The 22,850-nt window shown below is 44.3% G+C and overlaps 2 protein-coding genes across 5 annotated transcripts in view; one reads left to right on the top strand and one right to left on the bottom strand.

The window, feature by feature from the left end:
• Fank1 (fibronectin type III and ankyrin repeat domains 1) overlaps positions 1 to 10,165 on the bottom strand; it is a 108,164-nt gene extending 97,999 nt beyond the window's left edge. Inside the window, exon 1 of one of the 2 annotated variants that reach the window (XM_027409115.2) lies at positions 10,033 to 10,165. In XM_027409115.2, the coding sequence (XP_027264916.1) occupies positions 10,033 to 10,045 (13 nt within the window). In that variant the 5' untranslated portion in view covers positions 10,046 to 10,165. The remainder of the gene's footprint in view (positions 1 to 10,032) is intronic. The other variant, XM_035442150.1, reaches the window with a different exon arrangement.
• Dhx32 (DEAH-box helicase 32 (putative)) overlaps positions 3,186 to 22,850 on the top strand; it is a 65,058-nt gene continuing 45,393 nt past the window's right edge. The window contains exons 1-2 of one of the 3 annotated variants that reach the window (XM_035442149.1): positions 10,228 to 10,392; positions 10,770 to 10,826. The gene's annotated coding sequence lies outside the window, so the exon portion shown is untranslated. Of the gene's footprint in view, positions 3,307 to 10,227; positions 10,393 to 10,769; positions 10,827 to 22,850 lie in introns of those variants that run through there. The other 2 variants (XM_027409114.2, XM_027409113.2) reach the window with 2 other exon arrangements.

Consider the following 22,850-nt stretch of genomic DNA (forward strand, 5'->3'; position numbering starts at 1 on the left):
TATTCCACAGATACTTGCTCAGCCACGTTCACAATAGCTATTCACAACAGCTAGGAAATGAAAACAAACAAAATGTCCTTCAATCGATGAATGGATAATGAGAGTGTGGTACATATACGCTATGGAATACAATTCAGCTGTAAAAATGAAATTTGCAGGTAAATGGGTGGAATTAGAAAAGATCAAATTGAGTGAGGTTTCCCAAACCTAGAAAGACAAATGTGGCATGTTCTCTCTCATTGGCAGCTCCTAGCTCCAAATCATCAGATAGGAGTACGTAGCTTGTAGTAACTACAGAAATCAGGAAAGTAAAAGAGGACCATTGCTGTGGGGGAGGGAGCAATAAAGAGGGAAATAACAGGGTAGAAATGATCTGATCAGAGAATGGGAAAAGGGGGCTCTTTATGGTGGGAGGAGGGAGGAGGATAGAATAACAGTAAGGAGGTCTGAAAAGGCCGTAAGAAACCATGCTTTAACTGTCTACCTAAAAAAACTACAATACACAGAAGTCTATGTATAAATATAGTTTAAATGTAATTTTCCCATCTGGGCCAACAATGCTCCCTCCAAGAGCCAAAGATCACCTAGCAAAAATCCCAATACCAGACATGAGAAGCCCTCGTTTGAGTTATTGGTCTCCATTGTCCAGGAGACTCCCATAACAGCACAAGTTACTGTTATTGCTCTTGGTTGGTGATCACCCCCAACCCCAGGTGGAAGGTAAGTCCCTATTGCTGAAGACAGCATGTACTTTAGCCACGGCCTAGAGACCCCTGAGCTGGAAGTGATTTGAAAGCTTCCTCCCTGAGGACTAGCTCTCATGGTACCAGAAGGCGCCATGTAAGCTTCCAAAAGAGGGAAGTAATCAGACAGTTCTACCAAACTATGGCACCAGTGAACCACAATGACAAGCATGGGACAATAACCCTAAGGATGCATTTGTACTCTGAGTGATCACATGGTGTATTAGTTAGCTTTCCGTTGCTGTGAATAACATATGAGCAAAAGCAACTTGGGGGAGAAAAGAGTTCATTTTGTTTACACTTCCACACCACAGTCCAACACACTGAAGGGAATCAGGGCAGGAATCTGGAGGCAGGAGCTGATACAGAGGCCACGGAGGGGTGCTGCTTACTGACTTGCTCCTCATGGCTTTCTCGGCCTGCTTTCTTATACCATCCAGGATCACCTGCCCCAGGTGGCACTACCCACAGTGGGCTGGGTCATTAATCAAAAACACACGACACAGACCTGCCCCACAGGCCTGTCTGATAGAGGAAATTCCTCAAGTAATGTTCCCTCTTCCCACATAGTTCTACCTTGTGCTGAAAAAAAAAAAAAAACAAACTAACCAACACACATGGAGGTAATCAGTTTTCAATTTTTCACTAAACAGTATTTGTAGGATTTGTGTATCCTATTGTATATACATACTTCAGTTAAAAATAAATGTTTAGCAGGGCAGTGGTGGTGCACACCTTTAATCCCAGCCCTTGAGAGGCAGAAGCAGGTGGACCTCAGGGTTCAAGGCCAGCCTGGTCTACAGAGTGAGTTCCAGGACAGCCGGGGCTACAGAGAGAAACAACCCTGTCTCAAAAACTAAACAAACAAATGAATAGAACCTGGCTCCTAGAGAGAAGCAATACACTCAGAGACCAAGACTTTTTCTGACAGGGCTGATTTTGTTCACCAGAGAACCCATGTAATCCTAAATAAACGAATCACCCAGATTGTCTCTCTCACTGACCATGTCTGTAAGGTTATTTCATTGTTTTCTCCGCCTTTCGAGGTTCTGGGAATGGAATCAAGTGTTCTACCCTTGAGCTTCATCACCAGTCTCTAAGGGCATTTCAGAAAGTTTTTTACATTTATATTATTTGTGGGGGGGAGGGTGCTGCGTCCATGTGACAGCATATACACACGGAGGTAAGAGGACAGCTTTGGAGAGTAGGTTCTCTCCTTCTGCACGTGGGTTCCAGAGGCTGAACTCAGGTTCTCAGGCTTGGCAGCAGTCACTTTTACCTGCTAAGCCATCTTGCTGGCCCCTCCCTATAAGGTCACTGCATCTTATTGTCAGCATAGTTAGTTCAAGGGAGGAAATACGGGGATCCTCTATGCAAAGCAACACAGGCCAAGTCTACACAGTCACTTTTGAGACTGATTCTGCGATTGATTTTCCCTCCCATACTTTCGTTGACTCACACTAAATTTGACTAGGAGGATTCAAGAGTCGAGGAAGTGAAGGTCTTGGGCTGGGGATGTAGTTCAGTTAGTAGAGCGCTTGCATAGACCCATAAAGTGGACGTGGAGGGGTAGACCTGTAATCCTAGCACTGGAGAAGTGGAGAAAGGAGGATCAGAGGTTCAAGGTCATCCTCAGCTACATATAGAATTCAAGGCCAGCCAGACATCCTTGAGACCCTGGCTCAAGGAAGTGTCTCATGGAAGAAACAGATTGATCGCAGCTTGTTAAAGAAAAAAAAAAACAAAACAAAACATGCAGACTCAGTACCAAGGAGATAGATCAACTCTGGGTCAGGGTTAAGGAAGGATAAGCTGTTGCACCAAGTTCCTAAGAAATGGTGGCACCCAGGAGCAGGGTTTGGGGGGTTGTTTTTCTGTTTGTTTGTTGGTTTTTTAACATTTCTTTTTGTTTTGTATGATGAGTGCGCTATGTGTGTGCAGGAGCCTGTAGAGGGCGCTGTTGGATCCCCCTGGAATTAGAGTTAACCCGCAGTTGTGAGCCACCATGTGCTTGGTACTGAACTAGGTCCTCTGCGAGTGCCATCTCTGCAGCCCCAGGAGAGGGTGTAAAGGATGAACAGGTGGATGGATGGAGTGGAATCAGGAAGATGAGAAGAGTGAGGATTCTGGACGACCTGTAAGGGGGCAGGGACACAGATAAAAGAATGGGTGCCTGAGTCACGAGAATGGCTTGCCTCTTAGCTTTCGAGAAAAGACCCCCCTCCCCCAAGATGGCTCGTAGGGTCTCAGAGCTCCTGACTTCTCAGCCACACCTACAACATACCTCGGCAGGGCCTTGTTTACTGAGTGAGTTCTAGCACCTGAATTTACTGAGTCATACAGGCCTTCCTTGGAATCAACTGGAAAGCACGGGCCCCTCCTTGAATCTGGTTGGCTGCTTAGAAGGAGACAAGTTGTAACAGTGTTTCCCTGTCCCAGTAGGGCCAAGGACAACCAAATTAGCAGGAAGCAGACGCTGTCTGGGGACAAGCTGGGTGCACCCAAGTTCCTGGGGACACAGCTTCAACCACGGAGCCTTTCTGTGGCTGACTGGGCATTACAGGTCAGGACTGCCTTGATTTTCAGTATTCTGGTGGGGATTTTAAAATAGAACCGTTTAAACGTGTTACTGTAAAATTGCTTTTTAAAAAGTTTTTAATTTGATTTATATAAGCATTTACTTCTTAATAAGGTTTGAAATGTAACCTAATTGAAATAATTGATATTCTTTAGGGACTAAGATTACTTAAGAAAAAAAATCACCACACATTTTTGTTAACCGATTCCTGTACTCAAGAAAGAAATGACTTTTAGATCCCCGACCTCCCGGAGGGTGAAGGATTGCAAATATTCCTTGCTAATGCAAGGGTTTTTTAGTCTTCTGACCTGGAGGTCCCTTGATCCAGAGAAGATGACTTATTTCCTTGATCATACCAGATAAAATGAGACTCTCAAAACATCCACTTAGGTTAGAAGGAAAGTGGAATTCTCGAGGCATTCCTAACCAACCTGACATTTATAAGCACCTGACTTAAATGAACTTTGCCCAAGAGGGACTTGAAGTTTACCAGGAGCACAGCCCCTCCTGCTGGAGAATAAAACAGCTCTCTTTTAAAATGCATTACCCTCAGGGAAACAAAAGTAGGCAATACCATCCATTCCACCAATGTTTCTTTAAGGCCCCTGGGACAGAGTGATGGAGACAGCAGACAGGATCCAGCCTATTCAAAATGGTAGGAAAAGCAGGTCTTTTAATTAACAAAACAATTAAATTGCGATTATTGTTATGAAAAGTACAGAGACAGGAACAGCACTAGGGAGGTGGCACCTCTCTATCAGGCAGTCGGAGAAGCAGTGGGTGGGGGGGGTATTTAAGCAAAGACTGGAAGGGTAGGAGGGCTCCTTCGAACTGGAGTAGTGCTCTTGACGGTTCAAAGGGCATCTACTGTGTTTCAAAAAACTGAACAAACCTAATAGACCTAAGATCCAAAATGTGACGTGTGAGGGGCACCTAGTCCATAAGAACTTTAGAAGACTTTGGGGGAAAAGAGAGGCACTGCAGAAACCAGTAGCCCGTGCAATCGTGGTTATTCCAGGTACTGATGGCAGCAGGAGGGGAGGAAGAGGGGCACATCCTAGGTACACCTTGAAAGTGGAGCAAGCTTTCGTGGTGGTGACAAGGGCATGTGTGAAGGTTGGTGCAGGACCAAGAATCTAAGATGACTTCAACTTCATGCTGTAGTGAGTAGGAAGATGGTGGAGACAAGTAGACGAACAGGTTTGGAGAGAGGAGGCACTCCCCTAGTGTATGATGCCTGGCCCCATCTCTGGAGGTTTTTTTTTTGTTTGTTTGTTTGTTTTTTTGTAGTTTTGAGACAGGGTCTCCTCTATCCTTGGCTGGCCTCGAACTCACCTTCACCCAGATGACCCTGAGCATCTGATCCTCCTACCTCTACCACCAGAGTGTTGGGTTTATAGGCCTATGTCACACTCCTGGCTTTTGTAGCCTAGCCTACTTCAAGATGCATTGTATATGTATAGGAAAGGGAATTATATATGTAGATATAATTATGTAAACTTTCTTTTCATGTAATATATACATATAAATGTAATATATATACATATACATATATATGTATATATGAAAAGAAAATGAAACAGCCTGTGTGTCATCGACCTTACACATAATCAGGGCACAGTATTTGTAATTGACCCAGGGTATGTAGGGAGTGGAAGCAGGAGGGAGGGGCTTATTTTGATTCATTTGATAAACAAATTCAGTTTTTGCATTTGATAATTATGCACAGATTGTATTCAGATTGTGGGTTTCTTCAGGTTTGTCTGTTTATTCTAAATGTGCCAAAGACACCCAGATCCACTCCTAGTATTAGATATTAGGGAAGGGATGGTACTTACTGCTAGAAGTAAATGGGTTTTGTTGTCCTTTGTTTTGGGACAGGGTTTCACTATCTAGCCTTGCCTGGCCTGGAACTCAAAGATGTCCACCTGCCTCTGTGCCGCCCACTCCCCACCCAGTGCTGGAATCAAAAGCATGTACCACAATGCTCAGTGTAAATGACTTTTTTTTAAAAAAAAAAGAAGACATACATTTCCTATGTGATTTTATATGCAGGTTATCTGCCCAATAGTGAAGTTAGTTTACAAAGAAAAATAAATAGAGGTAACTGTGCAAGCCAAGACTCCAAGCCACCCTGAGCAGCCCCAAGGTCATGAGCTGATTTCATTTGCCCTTTCCCTAGGGAACCATTGCTCAGCCCATTGCCTTGCAATTATTCTGTAACATAGCACAAAGCCCCTACCATCCCTTGTTTAGTGCCAGGGTTTAAGCCAGCTGTGGGGTCTGAGAGGTTTGTGTTTATTGGATTTTAATGACTCGACTAACGGGGATCATTACTAAAAGTAATAGGAAGCTAAGACTGTGGAAAAGGAACAATCAGACTGACAGGTTATTTCTAGCAGTTCCTTAGCATTGCCCTTAGATCTACAGCTAATTCTTTAAAGTAATTAATAAGGATGCTTCCTCTTAATCAATTTACTAATGCTACATAAAACTACTCCTGTGTTATTGCAACCCCTCAGTAGTGGGAAGAATAGTGTATACACAAAGCTTCAAATGCGCTTCATAATCTCGGCCTAACAACTCGATGTTGCTATAACTCCATTAATGGTATGATGAAATTATTTATAGTTAGCACTGGCTAGTATCATGCCTGCCATGATTCTGTGACCTCTGAAAGAATCAATTATTTCCTGTCTTGGATGAGATCTGGTTGGATACAAATACTGACAGTAAAAGGGACCATAGAGATTAGACTAGTCCTTATAAATATTAACTGATCATGGGTCACACTTATCCAAAATGGTGTTCATTAGATTGTGAAAGATTTCCTAAGGTGGTGATTTCTCAATTATTTAAAATTAATACAAATACATTTTAGTATGTGTGAAAGGCATCATTATATTTTGTAAGCAACTTGGTGTGTATTTCCTACTTTGTATCTAATAGGATGGGGAGCAAACATTAAGTCATGGGTGTAATAACTGTATTAGCGGGGGCAGTGGCACGTCTGTGGTCCCAGGACTTGGGAGGCAGAAGCAGGTAGATGTTTGTGAGTTCAAGGCCAACCTGGTCTACATATTGACTTCTTGTCCAGCCAGGACTACACAGTGAGACCCTGTCTCAGATTGTAAAAGTACTCTTTCAAGTGTCTGTGTATGGTGTGTATGTGAGTGTGCATATTTGTATGTGTGGATGCATGTATGTGCCCATGGATGTCCAAGGTTGATGCTGGAAATTTTTGATTATTATTCTCCCTTACTCAATGGGGAAGGGGTTCCCAATCAAACCCAGAGCTTGCTGAAATAGCTAGTCACCTTGCTGTGGGGACTCATGTCACTGCCTTCTCAGGTTGGGATTACAGGCCAGCTGCCATTCCACCTAGCATTTATGTGGATTCTGAGTATTGGAATTCAGGTCCTCAGGCTTGCAAGGCAAGCATTTTAACTGCCAAGATACCTCCCCAGCCCTGGATGTAATAAAATGTCTTATTTAGCTTTCAAAGCCTTCCTGAGCTTGTTCCTGTTGAGTTTTTCAGGTTCATCTGTTTTCTCCCAGCCCAGACAACCTGGTCTCTTGTTGACTATATCTTTTTTAAATTAATTTTTATTTAAATTAAAAACTATCTTATTTCATATACCAATCCCAGTTCCTTCTCCCTCCCGTCCCTCCATTTCCCCCCACACACTCCCTATCCCACACCCCATCCATGCCTCAGGAAGGGTGAGACCTCCCATGGAGGATCATCAAAGTCTGTCACATCATTTGGGGCAAGACCTAGGCCCTCCCCCCATGTATCTAGCTGAGAGAGTATCCCTCCATAGGGAATGGGCTCCCAAAGCCCATTCGTGCATTAGGGACAAATACTGGTTCCATTGCCAGAGGCCCCATAGACTGCCCAGGCCCCCCAACTGGCACCCACATTCAGGGGGCCTGGTTCAGTCTTATGCTGGTTCCCCAGCTGTTGTTGAGTATATCTTAATTAATCTTTTTGCTCTGCTCCTGGGCCTTTCTTCCTCAAGTTTAGGGCCTATGTACTAGGAAAATCTCCATGGGAACCACCTCTCCTTATTAACCATATTATTATACAAGCCAACTACTTGATACTTTCTCTTAGAAGCCTCTGTGTATCTTTCCTTCCCCAGTTTCAGACCTGGGAGGTTTCAGTAGTTCCTGAGTGGGTCTCCAGGATGATGCCACTCTTAGGTGACCCAAACAGATACTATACTGTATGTGTAAGCCCCAGTTCCCACACAGGGCTGTGACATAGTAGGAATCAGGAAAGAGAACAGATAAAAGCATAGAGCACTGAAGATTTTGAAATCTGCAATGTACACCTTTAACCAGTTCCACAAATTTGCAGAAATAAAGATGCTGTCTTTAGAAGATTATTTCACAGCTAAGGGTGTAGCTAAGTTGTCAGTGGGCTTGTCTATAAACCACCAAATCAATATTCCATCATAGCACCACATGGGGGTGGCCAAGGCCTATACAGCATTCTGAGGGATCAGAAGTTCAAGGTTATCTTTGGTTACCTAGTGAATCTGAGACCAGCCTGGGATATATGAGACACACACAGAGAGACACACACAAAATACTGAGACACACACAGAGATACATAGATACACACACACACACACACACACACACAGAGAGAGAGAGAGAGAGAGAGAGAGAATGAGAGAGAGAGAGAGAGAGAGAGAGAGAGAGAGACAGAGAGAGAGAGAGAAACATCATTTAGATCATTTCTCTCTGGAAAGACTATTCACAGCCTGACATCTGTTTAATATGAGGCTAATACTTCTAGCATTGCTGTATGTTCATTATTTTTCCACAGGTTTGATAAACTATACAATCCAGTGAGTTTTAAACACAAATGATACCTATTGTATAAAAATCATACCAGTCCAAGCAACTATAACTCCCAACTTGTAGGCTTTCTGTTCAGCAAGTAAGTTAAAAGAAAGGAGAGAAAGCCTTTAAATTTTTCTTGTTATTAAGAAATGATCTATTTCAAATGCCAGAATCTCCTCCTAGGAACATGGATTTGGTCTAAGCATTTTATTTTTGAAATTATGCAAAGAAGACAACTTGATTTATTTTTAGTATCAAGCAGAATCCTATAAAGATTTAAGTTCTTTCAAGTCTCCCTGTCAAACAAAGGAAGCAATAAAACAGTTTGGGTGGGGAGGAGGAAAGGAGCACCTAGGACAAAGTCCCTGGGCAGTTGGAAAAAACAACCAACAGACAGGTGAGTTCCAGCATCTCTCAGTTCTAGCAACTGTAAACCACACACCCTTGGCCATATACAAACACAGCATTGTAGTCCATCTTGATAGCCCACACCTTTGATTCTAGCACTTCATAAACAGAGGCAGGTGGACCTATGAATTTGAGGCCAGACTGGTCTACATAGTGAGTTCCAAGTTAGCCAGAGAGATATGGTGAGATCCTCTTTCAAACAAAACAAAATGTAACTCCAGCACTTCCAGAATGCTGAGGCATGAAGGTTGCTACCAGTTCAGGAGGTTGGGTCAAGAAGCCTGCTGTGACTTCAAGGTCAGCCTGGCTGCATGAGATAAACAAGATTTGGAATATTTAAAGAAAACAAAAACAAACGGGGCTGAGGAGATGACTCCATGCATACAACACTTGCATAAAGTATGAGACCTGAGTTTAGTGACCAGAACCTATATAAAAAGTCAAGTGTGGTAGTGTGATTTCTAATTCCAGCCCTAGGGGTCTGGAGACAGGAACCCCTCTGGGGTTTTAGCTAGCCATTTTGTCTAGTGTAGTTGACTAGAACTCTATACCAGTGAGACACCCTGTCTCAAAAACCAAGGTAGGAGCCTGAAGAGATAGTTCAGCTATCATGAACACTGACTGCTCTTCCCAAGTACCCCCCATTTAATTCCAGCATCCACATGGCTGCTCACAACCAGCTGTAACTCCAGTTCTAGGAGATCTGGTTCCCTCTTTGGGCCTCTGTAGGCAAAAGACAGGTAAGTAGTGCACAGATAGACATACATGTAGGCAAAACACCTGTACACATTTGAATAAAAATTAAAACCCAACGTGGATGTCATTTAAGAAATGACACCTGATCCGGGCCGTGGTGGCACTTGCCTTTAATCCCAGGCCTCGGGAGGCAGAGGCAGGCAGATCTCTGAGTTCCAGACCAGCCTGGTGTACAACAGCTAGTTCCAGGACAGCCTCCAAAAGCCACATTGAAACCCTGTCTCGAACCCCACCCCACCCCCAGAAAAAGAAAAAGAAATGACACCTGAGCTTGCCCTCTGGCCTCCACACAAACTTGCACCTACTTGGGCGTGCAGCTATATGGCACCTGCACACATGTGCACGAACACATACATGCACAAGCACACGGACAAGCAACAAAGAACAGGGAAATTTAAAAACAGAAATGATGAACTTTGTTATGTATCTTATGCTGACAGGATGCACATGAGTTATATATAGCCCAAACTTTTGGGGTAAGGTCAAGGAGAGGCAAGACCGCATAAATACAAGGCCCGGGCTCTTTGCAGATTCATTAAGACTCAGAAAGCACTATTCACCATTAGTGAGCCCTCTACTCGTGAGGGCATCAGCAGTGCGCTGTGGAATCTGCCGATCGTCTGGCCCCGGTTCGAGACCTGGCCCGGCGGGCTTGGCCTCTGACCGCATCCCAGGCCCCAGCCCGCCGCTTACTGTGGGGCTCCATGGTCAACTGCTCCCGGGGCCCCTCGGGCCGAGCCCTGGCGCCGCCGCCCTCCTAACGCCTGTCTTCCGTGGCGGGCGTCGCTCGGGTTGCCCTGACAACCGCGGACGGGGCCGGGCGGGGCCCGGCGGACGGCGAGAGGGAGGGACCAAAAAGTGACGTGGAACGCGGAGCTGCGCACGGGCAGGAGTGGCGTAGGGGGTAGGGGCTGGGGACATCGGCTGCTCAGACGGAGCCGCGCCCCGAGCTCGGGAAGCCGGCGTCAGCTTCTGTCGGAACCACGCGAGCGTCAGCCGAGCTCGGGAAGCTACCGCCCGGGCTCCGTTCGGCCTCGGTGGCCGCCGCTGCAGGTAACGGCAGGGCAGGCGGTGGGGGAACTGGGAGGCCGCGCACCTGTTGCAGCCCCGCCCGACCCGGCACAGCTGAGGGTGAGGGCGCCCCTGATCGGGAGGGAGGACCGCAGCTCTAGGCTGAGCTCCTCTGGACCCGGGAAGGTCTGGGACAGGATGCCCCCGAGACGCCCGAGTGAGAGTCAGAATAGACCCTGCTCCAGCTGGAGGACCAGCCATTGCACCGTAGTAACCCCAACTAGAGTTGGGGCTTCCCCTGCACCTGGCGTCGGCCCAGGTCGGGGTCCAGATAACCCCAAGTCGCCCGGGTGAGAGTCAGGAAAAACTCTGCTCCGGCTGGAGGAGCCGGCCTTTGCACGGTTGTATTCTCTCTCCAGGCTGAGGGTCCATTGCGCCAGAATGTTACCCCAGGTCATGGTCCAGAGATACACCCGGTGAGGACGTCCCCCTACTTGGGGTGGGTGGTGGGTGGCAGAGAACCAGGCCTTTGCGTGGCAGCTCCCTTCCAGGATGGGTTTCCCTGTACCATGATGTCATCCCAGGTGAAGGCCAAGATGTCCCTAACACTCCTAGGTTTGGGTGTCCTCTCCTCGGCCTGGAGGACTCTCCTTTTGCACTGCATGTTCTAGAGTTGGTGTCCGACCGCACTGACCTAGGTGAGAGTGAGACTGTTTGAGTGTGAAAGCTCCTGCCTCGGTGGTAGGCCAAGCCTGTCTCCTGAAACCCAGTTCCTCCCCCAGTCCTGCTCTGTCATCCCTACTGTCACCTGTCACATTTCAGGCCTTCGGCCTTGTGTGGGATCTTGCTGACTCTGTGTGTGTGTGTGTTAAAATACTCCCGGTTGTTTAGGGTTTTTTGTTTGTTTGTTTTTGCGGGGGTGGGGGGGTGGTCACCAAATCAGCCAAACTCTGCAGGACACTGGTTTCAAATATATTAATCCAAGTTTTGCTTTAAGAAAGGTGTGAAAATCACTAGGGAGTTTTATCCTGTATGCTGTAAAAATTTCAAATCATCCCAAAGAGTGTCACTGGTTAAGGAGGGGGAAAAAGCCTGAAGGAAGGAAGAAAAATGGAGAAGAGATAAGGAAGGGAATGACAAAGTGCAGAGTGGCAGGGGGAAATTGTAGGATTGATTTAGCATTCAGGTCTGGAGATTAAAGCCCCTCCATCAATTCCTACCACTCCCATAGACAGTCTAGAGGAAAATGGAAGGCCTAGCCCTGTTGGGGTCATGTAAGTAATTACTCATCTTCACCAGAGGAGAAATTTCTACTCTGGGTGTCAAGGACACAGTGGAGAATTACTTTCCCCTAAGAGAATCATTCAAAGCTTCATTGAACCCTAGAAGCGTCTACTCTGTGATGGAATTGGACATTTATTATAGTCTGCCAATTTAGGCTCCCCCCTTTCTCTGGCTCTGTGAGGGTGATTGTCAAAGCAAGGAGGCTTCTGTTCAGGTGTTGACAAGCAGTGTGATTTTTGCAAAACTCGTACTTCCTAAGCTAAAGTACCAAACTGAGAAGTTCAGGTTGGAAGCAAATGTATCATGAGACATTTCCCATAATGTTCCTACAACTTAGAGAAGGGAGAAGACAGAGTAAGATAATGGGTGCTTCTGTACACAATATTCCCCAGACTCCAGTTCTCATAAACAAAATCAGGATGAGGCTTTCTCATCCAAGACACAGTTATGCTTGTCAGCAACGCAACAGCAAATGTCCCAAAGAAACCTGGCATTACTGACACACACACAAAAGAGGTAAAGTTAAACTGTCCAAAACAGCAGGCTAGATATTGAGGGAGGGGACACTTTTTTTTTCAAGACAGGGTTTCTCTGTAATGCTTTGGAGCCTGTCCTATAACTCATCTGTAGACCAGGCTGGCCTTGAACTCACAGAGATCCACCTGCCTCTGCCTCCCCAGTGCTGGGATTAAAGACGTGTGCCCCCAGTGCCAGGCCGGGACACTTTTTTTTTTTAAAGAAGAGTGACAGATCTCCATGCTAAGGTAATGAAGACTATGTGTAGTGATTGCATGTGGATTTTAAGAATGGAAATAGGAATTGATGGAGTACCTTGTAGTAGTTTACCAGAGGCCTGATCCTTGAGGGCATTGAGGAAGTCTCACTCAGTACATAAAGGCAGCTAGCTGTGAAAGCAGGATTTTAGGGGGTGTCATGCCTATGAAAGAAACAACTGGCTGGGAGATGGAAACGGGGACAGTATTCATCATTTCCCCTCTAGCACCTAGCACAGTGCACTTGCTTAGTGGATGAGAAGAACTTCTATGTAGGGATGTATTTTCCCATCAGAGAAGATGCTCATGGCCAGAAACTGTTAATGAGTTAGGGCTTGGAAATGAATGATATAATTTTTATTGTCACTTTGGTGTTTTCTACTATTATGTCTATTTCCTTTGGCTACTATGTTCAGTGTGATATTGGTGGTCAAAGAAAAAGCAAAAAGGCGTGCTGTAGGAGGTTTTACTTTGTTTTTAAGTTTCCAACTTTCTTTACCCACAGAACAGAACGGTGACATTGCTACTTAGCTGATGTGTAACTCAAGATAGTAAACCAAAGCCACCTTAGCATGGGGTAAGAAGGTAGCCAGGAAGACATTCTCTTGGCCACTCTCAGAATGAGAAGTAAAGATAACTCAGTTAGAAGTTAACTTGATTTAGCACAAATAGGGCAACCAAAGTTACATCTCTTGAGCATGTAAGTTCTGTCTCCTTCCCCCACTGTTATAACTGGGAGAATGGTTTTATTTTTGTTTCTAAGAATTTTCATTTTTATTTTTGTTAGCTTGGCTTGGGGCTTTCTTCCTCTCTGCTACTTTGTGAATTCATTAAGGAGCTCAGTTAAAGGTAGAATACAGCCTGACTTTTATATCTACTTTTGTGTCGTCCCCAAACCTGTTACAAACTTCACTCAAACTATCTGACTCTACTGAATGCCTGGTGCTCTGCTCTTTTCCTCATCTGCGGTGTAACTGTGCTCTAGGATCTGGCTGTTTTCTCCATTCCAGCACATCTTCCAGGAGAAGGCTCATGCCCACTAAATGATTTCTCTCCCACTGAAAGGACTCCACAGTGGAGCACTTAGCTCCAAAACTGCACTTTCTTCTAATAGTTGATCTCTTTTTGTTTTTGGATCTGATTAAGGTTGTCTGTTATATAAACCCACAACATGCTGATTCTGTAGTCCTTTAGTACAGAGTGGGCTTTGGTTGTATCTGATGTCTTGAATGGGATGATAGAGAAAGAACAGCTTCCAGTCTTTTTATTGGTCCTTATTTCTAGATATTCCTCTTTGGGAAAGCTGGGAGCTGCTGTTTGCTTATTATTAGATAGCAGTTTGTCTAATAGTTTAGTGAGAATCAGAATAAATTATGTGTAATTGTAGAGATAGGGGATATAAATCAGTTGGTAGAATACTCGGTGTGAACTAAGCCTTGGCTTCAGTTCCCTCCCAGTATAAACTAGTGTGATTTCCCACAACTGTAACCTCAGCGCTGATGAAGTAGAGAAAGAGGATCAGAAGTTCAAAGCCATTCTTGGTGACAAGGTGAGTTCAAGGCCAGCCTAGGCTGCATGAGACCCTGTTATAAATAATAATAGTGAAGTGTTAATAGATATGGATGCTGATATCTTACATGTTTAAAAAGAACCCTTAACCCCCCCCAAAAAAAACAGGGTTTTCTGTATAATAGCCTTGGTGTCCTAGAAATCACTTTGTAGATCAGGCTGGCCTCAAACTCAACAGAGATCTGTTGTGGAATATTAGTTTAAGATTCGTTACATTTGTTTATGCTGTGGAATATCTTTTTTAGTGAGGCAAAGATATGTTACAGTCTTTTATGTTGCATTTGTTTAATTCTGTAAAGTTGTGTTATTTTGCCTGCCCAAAATACCTGATTGGTGTAATAAAGAGCTGAACAGCCAATAACTAGGCAGGAGAGAGAAATAGATGGGGCTGCCATGCAGGGAGAATAAATAGGAAAAATTTAGAGAAGATGGAGGAGTGAGATGAGGAGGAGGGAAGGATGCCAGGGGCCAGGCACTCAACCACACAGCCAGCAATGGAGTAAAAAGGAAGGAAAGACTTATAGAAGAAAGAAAGTTAAAAAAATTCCAGAGGCAAAACATTGTTAAAGAGAAACAGGATAATATAAGTTAGAAAAGTTGGCTAGAAACAAGCCAAGCTAAGGCGAGGCATTCATAAGTAACAATAAGTCTCTGTGTATTTTTTGGGGAACATTCATAAGTAAGAATAAATCTCTGTGTATTTATTTGGGAGCTAGGTGGTGGGCCTCCAAAGAGAAAAAACAAAACAAAACAGACAAGCAAAAACCAGTTTACAGAGATCTGCCTGGCTCTGCCTCCCAAGTGCTGGGATTAAAGTCATGCACCACAATGCCAGGTGTAAAAGAATTTTAAAATGTGGAGTTTCTAAATGGAAAGGGCAATGTTGGCATAGGGCAAACATTTTTTGAACAGTCACAGTGTGCCCCCCCATCATAGTTTTTCATAAATGAAGAAAAGGGAATGCCCAGTTGGATGGGTGTGAGGGCAAGAGGGCTTCCCATCAGAGGATAACTTGGGAAGTAGACAAAAGGCAACAGAAAGCAAGTGTGGGCAGCAGTTGTTGCTGGCTGAATATGTACAGCCTCATACATAGAAGAGAGGGAAGTGAAGCCAGAGAGGTGCTAGGGAGAGGTTACGAAGAACCCTTAAGGACTGGATTTTTCTTTAAAGGGAATAAAAATGTTGGTGAGCCATTTTGCATAGGGAAAGGATCAACGATTAGTGAGAGTCAGAATTAGAGACAGAAAAACAATAGGAGGGCCATTTGTTTTGTTTAAGGTATGGAAAGGAGATCGCTAAGAGTAAGTGTTGGTGACTGTGGTGCTAGTCTCGTGGGGAAGAGGGAGTCACTGGTGACATAGAGATGGGGGAGCCGCTGGAAGGAGCAGACTTAGAAGTCTTGGTGACACAGGGTGAAGCAGGAAAAGACAGAGCTACCTCCCATGTCTGACATCAGGGGTAAGGTGGGCTCTTCGGCTATTTGTTGAAGTCTAGAACACAAAAGAAGGAAGCAAGCTTTATTAAAAAAAATTTGATGAATAGGCCAGCCAATGGCTGCACACGCCCTTAATCGAAGCACGTGGTTGGCAGAAGCAGGGGATCTCTGAGTTCAAGGCCAGCCTGTTCTACAGATCGAGTTCCAGGATAGCTAGGGCTGCACAGAGAAGCCCTTTTGGGGGTGGGAGGAGAATATGACTAATGGACTGTGTGCTGAATTCAGGTTGAAACATGAGCACATGCCTGTTGGGTTGCCCCATCAGTAATAGTTGGACGTATAGATCTGCAACCACAAAAGCCTGCAAGGAAGCCAGGAAACTGCACTGAGCATTCAGAACCATTTTCTCATAGTGTCTTTAGTAAGAGAAAGGGATCCAGGACCCTGGGGGCACATGTATTTTACAATGGAGGAGGGTGGCAGTGGGAGGCCCTCACAAAATAAAGGGAGGCCAGAAAGGTAAGCTGACCTGTAAGAAGGGTTGATCCTGAAGAGTGCAGGTCTGGCTATTCTCTGGAATCTTTGTGCCTTCCACCCCCACCCCAGTCCTGGTTGTTACTAAAGTGAATGCAGGGTGGCTACAGTTTTTTAACAAGACAAGAAAGCTACTTGGCATTTGTAGGGCTCAAGGTCTCTATTTAGAACAGTAATTCACGAAAAGTGTCACTTCAGAAGTTGGTACTGGTGATGCCTCAGGGAATTACAGCACTCATGTGCTTGAGGCAGGAGGTAGAGGATAGCCTGGGCTACATAGTGAACCCCAATCTTCTAAACAGGTAAAGGAATGAATTTTAAAAGTTTAATAAGATAGCTAAAAGTTCATTTTATAAATTTCTGAGGTAAAATAGATGTCATATTTCTTGGAGAGACTGACAGTGGTATGTTCCTTAGATCTTAGATGTACTGAGTCCTACCCCCATTCACTCGGAAGTAAGCCAAAATAATTGTTTGAATTTTGTTTGTTTGTTATTTGAGACAGGGTTTCTCTGTAGCTTTGGAGCCTGTTCTGGAACACACTCTGTAGACCAGGCTGGCATCAAACTCCCTGAGATCTATCTACCTGTCCCCTCCTGAGTGCTGGGATTAAAGGCATGCTCCACCAGCACCTGGCCAAATTAGTATTTTTTAGTGTGCTACATTACATTGACTCTGCTTTAAGAAGCCTTAAGTTACTATTCAATTAAAAATGATAAAATTAATATTGGAAAGCACCTAGTAGTCTGGTGGTGAGGATTTCTAACAAAATGCTTCACTGTGGGGAGTTTGATGTTTGAACATTAAAAAGTCTTCCTGCCCATGCACCATGTCACATACCTGTAATCCCAGCCCAGGGGAAGCAGAGGAAGGGATCTCTGAGTTTGAGGCCAGCCTAGTCTATATAGTGAGTTCCAGGATAGCCAGGGCTATGTGGAGAGACTCTGTCTCAAAAAACAAACATAGCAACAAAAATGTCTAAATCTAAAAATATTTAAATTACAATGTATAGTTCTTTAAAATTCACTGCAGAGCAGTGAGATGGCTTAGTGGGTAGAGGTGACTGCCACTAAGCCTGTGAAATTAAGTCCAGTCCCCAGAACCCACATGGTAGAAAAAGCCAAGTCCTGCAAGTTATCTTCTGACCTCTATACAAGTGCCCTCATGGCCCCCATACAAAATAAGTAAATATGTAAATTTTTTAATTAATTGCGCAATTGATTATTCAAGTTACATTTGATATGGAGCAATGCTGAATAAAGACTAAATGGTTTGCTAGGTGCTTATCCAAAAGCTAATGAATTTTTAAATTATAATTTTATTTCTGTGGGTGGTTTGCCTGCATGTTATGTCTGGGCCCTTCATGTGCCTTATGCCAAAAGAGGGCGTTGGATCCCCCTAGAATAGAGGATTAAGATGGTTGTGAGCATCCGTATAGGTGCTGGGAATTGAAACTAGGTCCTCTGGAAGAGCAGCTAGTGCTCTTAACCTCTGAGCCATCTCTCCAGGCTCAAAGGTGATCCATGTCATTTATTTATTTAAACTCGATGTCAATGTTTTTGAAGTCAAGAAGTAAGATTTTTAACAATAAATTTTGAGTTTTGACCTTATCTTTTTGGAGATTTTAAAGTGACTCCTGGAAACCAAATATATTTTGGAGAAAGCTAAAAGCTGGATAAATCAACCAAACCTCTGAAAGCTTAAACTTCCTCATTTGAACAAAATGGGACGGATAAAGTAAACCTCTTGGGGTTCTTAAGGGTTTAAGTGAAATTATCCATATAAAGAGCTTAAGTGCCCAGCAGCACCTGGCATAAAATAAGCATGCTGTGAGTGCTAATCAGTAGACTTATCATCATCGTCATCATTAGCCCAACTTCACGTGTGTGTGGCACCATGTTCTCCAACTGTGGTCTGCAGACAGGTACTGTTGTATGAGGGGAGGAGTAGGTACCTGGGCTTTTTCAGTAGCAAGACTATGAAGGGAAAGGCAGTAAGTTCATTTACACCAGCTTCTTAGCTTGCCAGAGGTCAGCACTTTGGGCCATGGAATATTAGAACCATGATCACATGCTTTAAAAAAAAAATGGCCTTTTCTGCCTAGCCCTTGCTTTGCTTGCAGTCCTCATTCCTTCTCTTTTCTAAACATTAGCATTGTGGTTTATAAATAGGTTGTTCGTTGCTTCAGCACATCTTTATTGATCATACTTCCCACACAGAGCCCTGGATCTATTTTCTGGGAGTTGCAAAGATAACCCTGAAACCACCTCTAAGCTAGAGCAAGAGGGAGATGGGTAAATATGGGAGTTGGTGTTTCGTGCACATGGTCAATGTTTGCAGTGGTTTTATAGCCTGGTCATATGGGCTCCTGCATCCCCAAGAGGAAGCATCATACCTATTACTCTTCTAACACATCATGTGGCGTCACAGAGGTCAGTGTTCCAGTTTTCAAAATAGTGTCTGACTCTCCAGAAATATGCAACACTAGCAACCATCTGAATGAGAAAATAACTTTTAAAGGTTATTATGGAGAACCCATCTTCTTACACTGTCACTTGTAACTGAAAGTGGGAGTCATAAAAAAATGTGGCAACAGGAAAAGGTTTCTGAGCACACAGCAAACCCAGATTAATTCAGAATCTAACTGGAAATGAATCTAGGTGTTCCTGGCAGTACTTTGCCATGTTGTATCACGCAACTTCACAGCAGCCTTGGTCCTGAGTATACAACATGCACATTTGGCTCTATTTGTGCCAGCAAGCCCTGCCTGACACACTGGGGCTCAGATTCTAAACCATTGTGTGTTAGTGCAGCAGTACTTTGTTTTGTTGTGTGCGTGTGTGGTATATGTGTGCAGGTGTCTTTGCACATGGGAGTGTGAGTATAGAGGCCAAAGATCACTGTCACTGTCCTCAGTGACTTCTTCACCTTATTTTTGGAGACAGGGTCTCTCATTGCACCTGGAGTCACCAACTTGGTTCAAACTGGCCAGCAAGCTTGCAGGATCCACCTGTCTCTGTCCCTCTTCACCCAATAAGGAGATTACAGATACACCCCCACACTCAGCTTTTACATGGATGCTGGGGATCGAAGCCACTGAATCATCTCCACAGCTCCTGACTTACAGTGTTTTTACTGTGAACCCAGAGATTTCTGCCCTTATAAAAGCAGTGGCTTAATTCCAGAGAAGAAAGACTGAACACTTTGTGCTATCTTTTCCTCAGCCTGCTTCAGATTACTGAGTCTTTGCATTCTGTTGTGTTAGGGTCCTTGATTGTAAAAACTGTTGTTTGAGTTTATGACTAGAATTTCATTGGAAAAAAATTAAACAAATTTTGGCTTATAAGGACAAAATTTCCTAATTTTGAAGTCCCCCTAAGTATACTTCTGCCACTTATATTATGTATTTGTGCAAAGTGACATTCTCAGCACTTACTAATTCTAAAATCAAAATGTCAGTTAACCTTAAAAAGCACTGAAGAAGCTTCATGTTCTGCAGGGTATCCAGCTGAGATTCATTCTTTGAGCAAACATAGACAAACATGCCAGTCTCATTAGTATGCAGATTTGCCATTGACTTTAATGAATGGTGATGCTATGTGTATGCCAAAGAATTGTTTTAAAAGTGAATTTCTTTGTGTCAGTAAATGTTTGACTTATATATACTGATTTTACGCACCCATATAACCAGAGTCATGTCAGGGCTTCTGAGGTTATAAAGGGACCATGAGCAGAATCACTAAGAAGCCTTGTAGAAGACGTGTCTACTCATTTGCTCTCATGTGCAAACACATGAATCATGAGTGATTTGCTGCTATATAGATATCGAGTGAACATCAGAGAGATTAAAAGCCTGGAGAGCTTTTGGATTGGCTACATACAAGGCAGGCATTATATAAAAGAGTAACTTAAAAGAGGAGAGATGTTTTATACCTACCTGTCTTGTAAACCCAATCTTGGGACCAACTGATCTTTCAGACCTACTAGAAAATAATATTAAAGGTTTTTGTCAAGAAAACCTTTTCCTTCATGGAGACCTGGAGAGGTGGCTCAGGAGTTAAGAGCACTTGCTCTTCCAGAGGAGTCAGGTTCAGTTCCCAGCAGCCACATGTTGCCTCATAGCCATCCATAACTCCAGTTGCATGGGATCCAACTCCCTCCAAAGCACAAGGCACATGCATGATGGATAGACATGCATTAAGCAAAACACCCATTCATATAAAGTAAATATAAGAAAAAACATGAAAAATGTTTTCCTTGGTTTGTAATAATTCTTAGGGTCTGCATGAATTGTGTTTACTGGTTTCTCTTGCTGGGTGTCCCTGCTTGTAACCACTACCATTGTGCCATGTGCCTTAACTTAACCTCTTACTGGTTCCCCCAAAGCTGGATCTCATGGGCAACTTTAACAAAACCAAAGGCAGGTGATAAAAGGATAGACAGGGCTAAAGAGGATCGTGTACTATGAAAATAAAAATTGCAAGGAAGAGCAGAGAACTTTCAGAAAGTTGGCCAAGAAGCATCGGCATTATCCCGAATGTGAACAGCCTTTGTACCGGGTATCAGACCAGTTGTGTTGTGGCTCTCTCTCATTGTTGAAATCATCCACCCAGATTTGCCTGTTTCTCCTGCATGAGTCAGCCTTGCTTTCCCTCTTTCAGTTCCTTGGCAATAAGATGAAGGGTGTTCATATGTCATGAACAAAGAATTTCTATTGACACCCCCTCAGCCTTAGCTGGAATGGAGCCCCAAGAGAGAAGCCAGCCTGTGTGTTCACACCATCCCAGCATGGCCACCATGCAGGCGTGCATCGGGCCAAGTGTTGGCTGAATGAGTAAGGAAACCTGAAAATGTAGGCATTGAGAATGAGACTAATTGTGAAAGGTGCCCTATGATGCAATGCCTCAAATGTTTTAAAGGCATAAAATCCCTAAAGACCACAGCATGGATCATTATTTATTCAGTTACAGTTTGTAATCGAGGTTCCGGATCATAGAGATTAGCAGCGAAGGAGTGAAGCAAAGCTCCAGCAATAGTCCAAGTGAATATGTGGGTGGGTAGGTCACTCCCCGCTATGTGAGGCCATTGCCTGTTCACTGTCAGCCTCAGAGGCCTGTGATGTGCTGGAGCAAGTGTAATGCCTGCTGCCTTCTGAATCTCAGGGCAGCCTTCTCAATTTCCAACAGTAACTCCTGAAGAGATCAAGGAAACACCATTCAGTGGATGCTGGATTGATTAAATCTAAGCACAAGTGCATACTATTGAGTTTATGAATTTGCCCATTCCTCCCTTCTAAGGGTAGCAAGGGTGTATAGTATGTCATTGATGAAGAGGACAAAAGTGTCACCGTAGTGACTTCCTAATGAGGTAATTAGACATTATTCAGCAATGCCAAGGGATCTTGGTCTCTGAACAGTGATGTGGCAAAAAGCAGCTGTGCAGGATGTAGGATAGCCTGCAGAGAGGCAGGGGTTGAGGTTCAGGGGTACAGTGGTCACAGACGTGGGCCTGCTGGCCTAAGGAAAAGAAAGGAATAGAGTTCTGAGAAATTGTTACGGACTTGTTGACTGACTTTGTATGGGGGAGCTTGATAAAAATTGAAGTGTTAGTATCATTCATCCAGTCAACAGATATTTATTGAACATCTCATATGCACCATGAGCAAAGTAGACCCGGAGCTCTGCCTCACGGAGCTTGCCTTCTGGTGGAGGGCTCCAACACCAGAGGTACACGTGGTGAAAGGCTGTAATGTTATGGAGAAGAGGTGGCCAGGGAATCCTTTACTGAGCTGGCACTTGGCAAACCTTTGTAAAATAAGGGAGTGAGGCATTGGTTATCTGAGGAACATTTCAGACACAGAAGAACAAGTACAGGGCCTGTGACACAATAAAGAGCCTGTATAGAGCAGAGGAAGACTGAGACAGCGGAGGGAGATGGAGTGGAGTGGCCCCAGGTCTCTATCAAACACAGCTTCTGGAGGTCACCAGTGTTGTGCCTGGGTTTAGGAGGCACTTCCTCCATCTTCAGTCTTTGGTCTTTGTAGTCTTCCTTATCTTCCTCTGACAACAGCAGAGAAAGGTTTATACTGAGCCCACCCAAATAGCCCAGGATAAGCTGAGCTCAAGGTCCATGGTTACAGCTGCAGGGTCCCTTTTGCCTGTGCCATACAAAGTACATGCTCAAGAATTTCAGGGATTAGGCACCTGATACTGGCCTTTTGAGACCTGGAGAGTTGTCTTTCAGGCTGCTCCACTGTGCTGGTGTCTGCTGTCCCTTTATTAGTTAAGGGTCTGTCGAGCTCAGTGGGAAAAAGCATGATTGTTCACAGCCCACATCTGTTGAAGGATCAAGTAGAGGGTCTGAGATTAAAAACAAACACACAAACAAACAAACAAAAAAAAACCCGCCAGGTGGAGGTGGCACCCATCCCAGGGCTGTTACACAGAGAAACTCTGTCTTGAAAAAAAACAAACACAAAACAATCAAACAAAAGCCCCAGGGGTCCTGGCAGTGTAGCTCAGTGGTGTAGTGCTTGTCTGGTATGCATAAAGCCCTGGCCTTAATTCCTAGCCCTGGGAGATAGATTCAAGGAAAACTTCAAATACTTTGGTCTGAGCAACAGAAGGAGTTAACTAAGATGCAGCCACATGTATGGCTTTGAAGCCATGTTGGGGCTCAGTTTCAGACATGCAGAGTTTGAAGTGCTTATTCAGTGTCCGAGTGGGAGACAATGAGAAGATGTCTGAACGAGTGAGCCTGGAGTCCAGGGAGGTACGGCATGAGGACATGAAAATGGAGGCTAAAGGAGAACACTGCCTGTTATCAAGGGGAAAGGGAAGAGGGCCAGTGACTGTGCTGGAAAAGACTCAAACACAAAACAATACAGTTGAGGAACACGGAATGCT

This window comes from Cricetulus griseus, chromosome 3, assembly GCF_003668045.3.
Source record: "Cricetulus griseus strain 17A/GY chromosome 3, alternate assembly CriGri-PICRH-1.0, whole genome shotgun sequence".
NCBI lineage: Eukaryota > Metazoa > Chordata > Mammalia > Rodentia > Cricetidae > Cricetulus > Cricetulus griseus.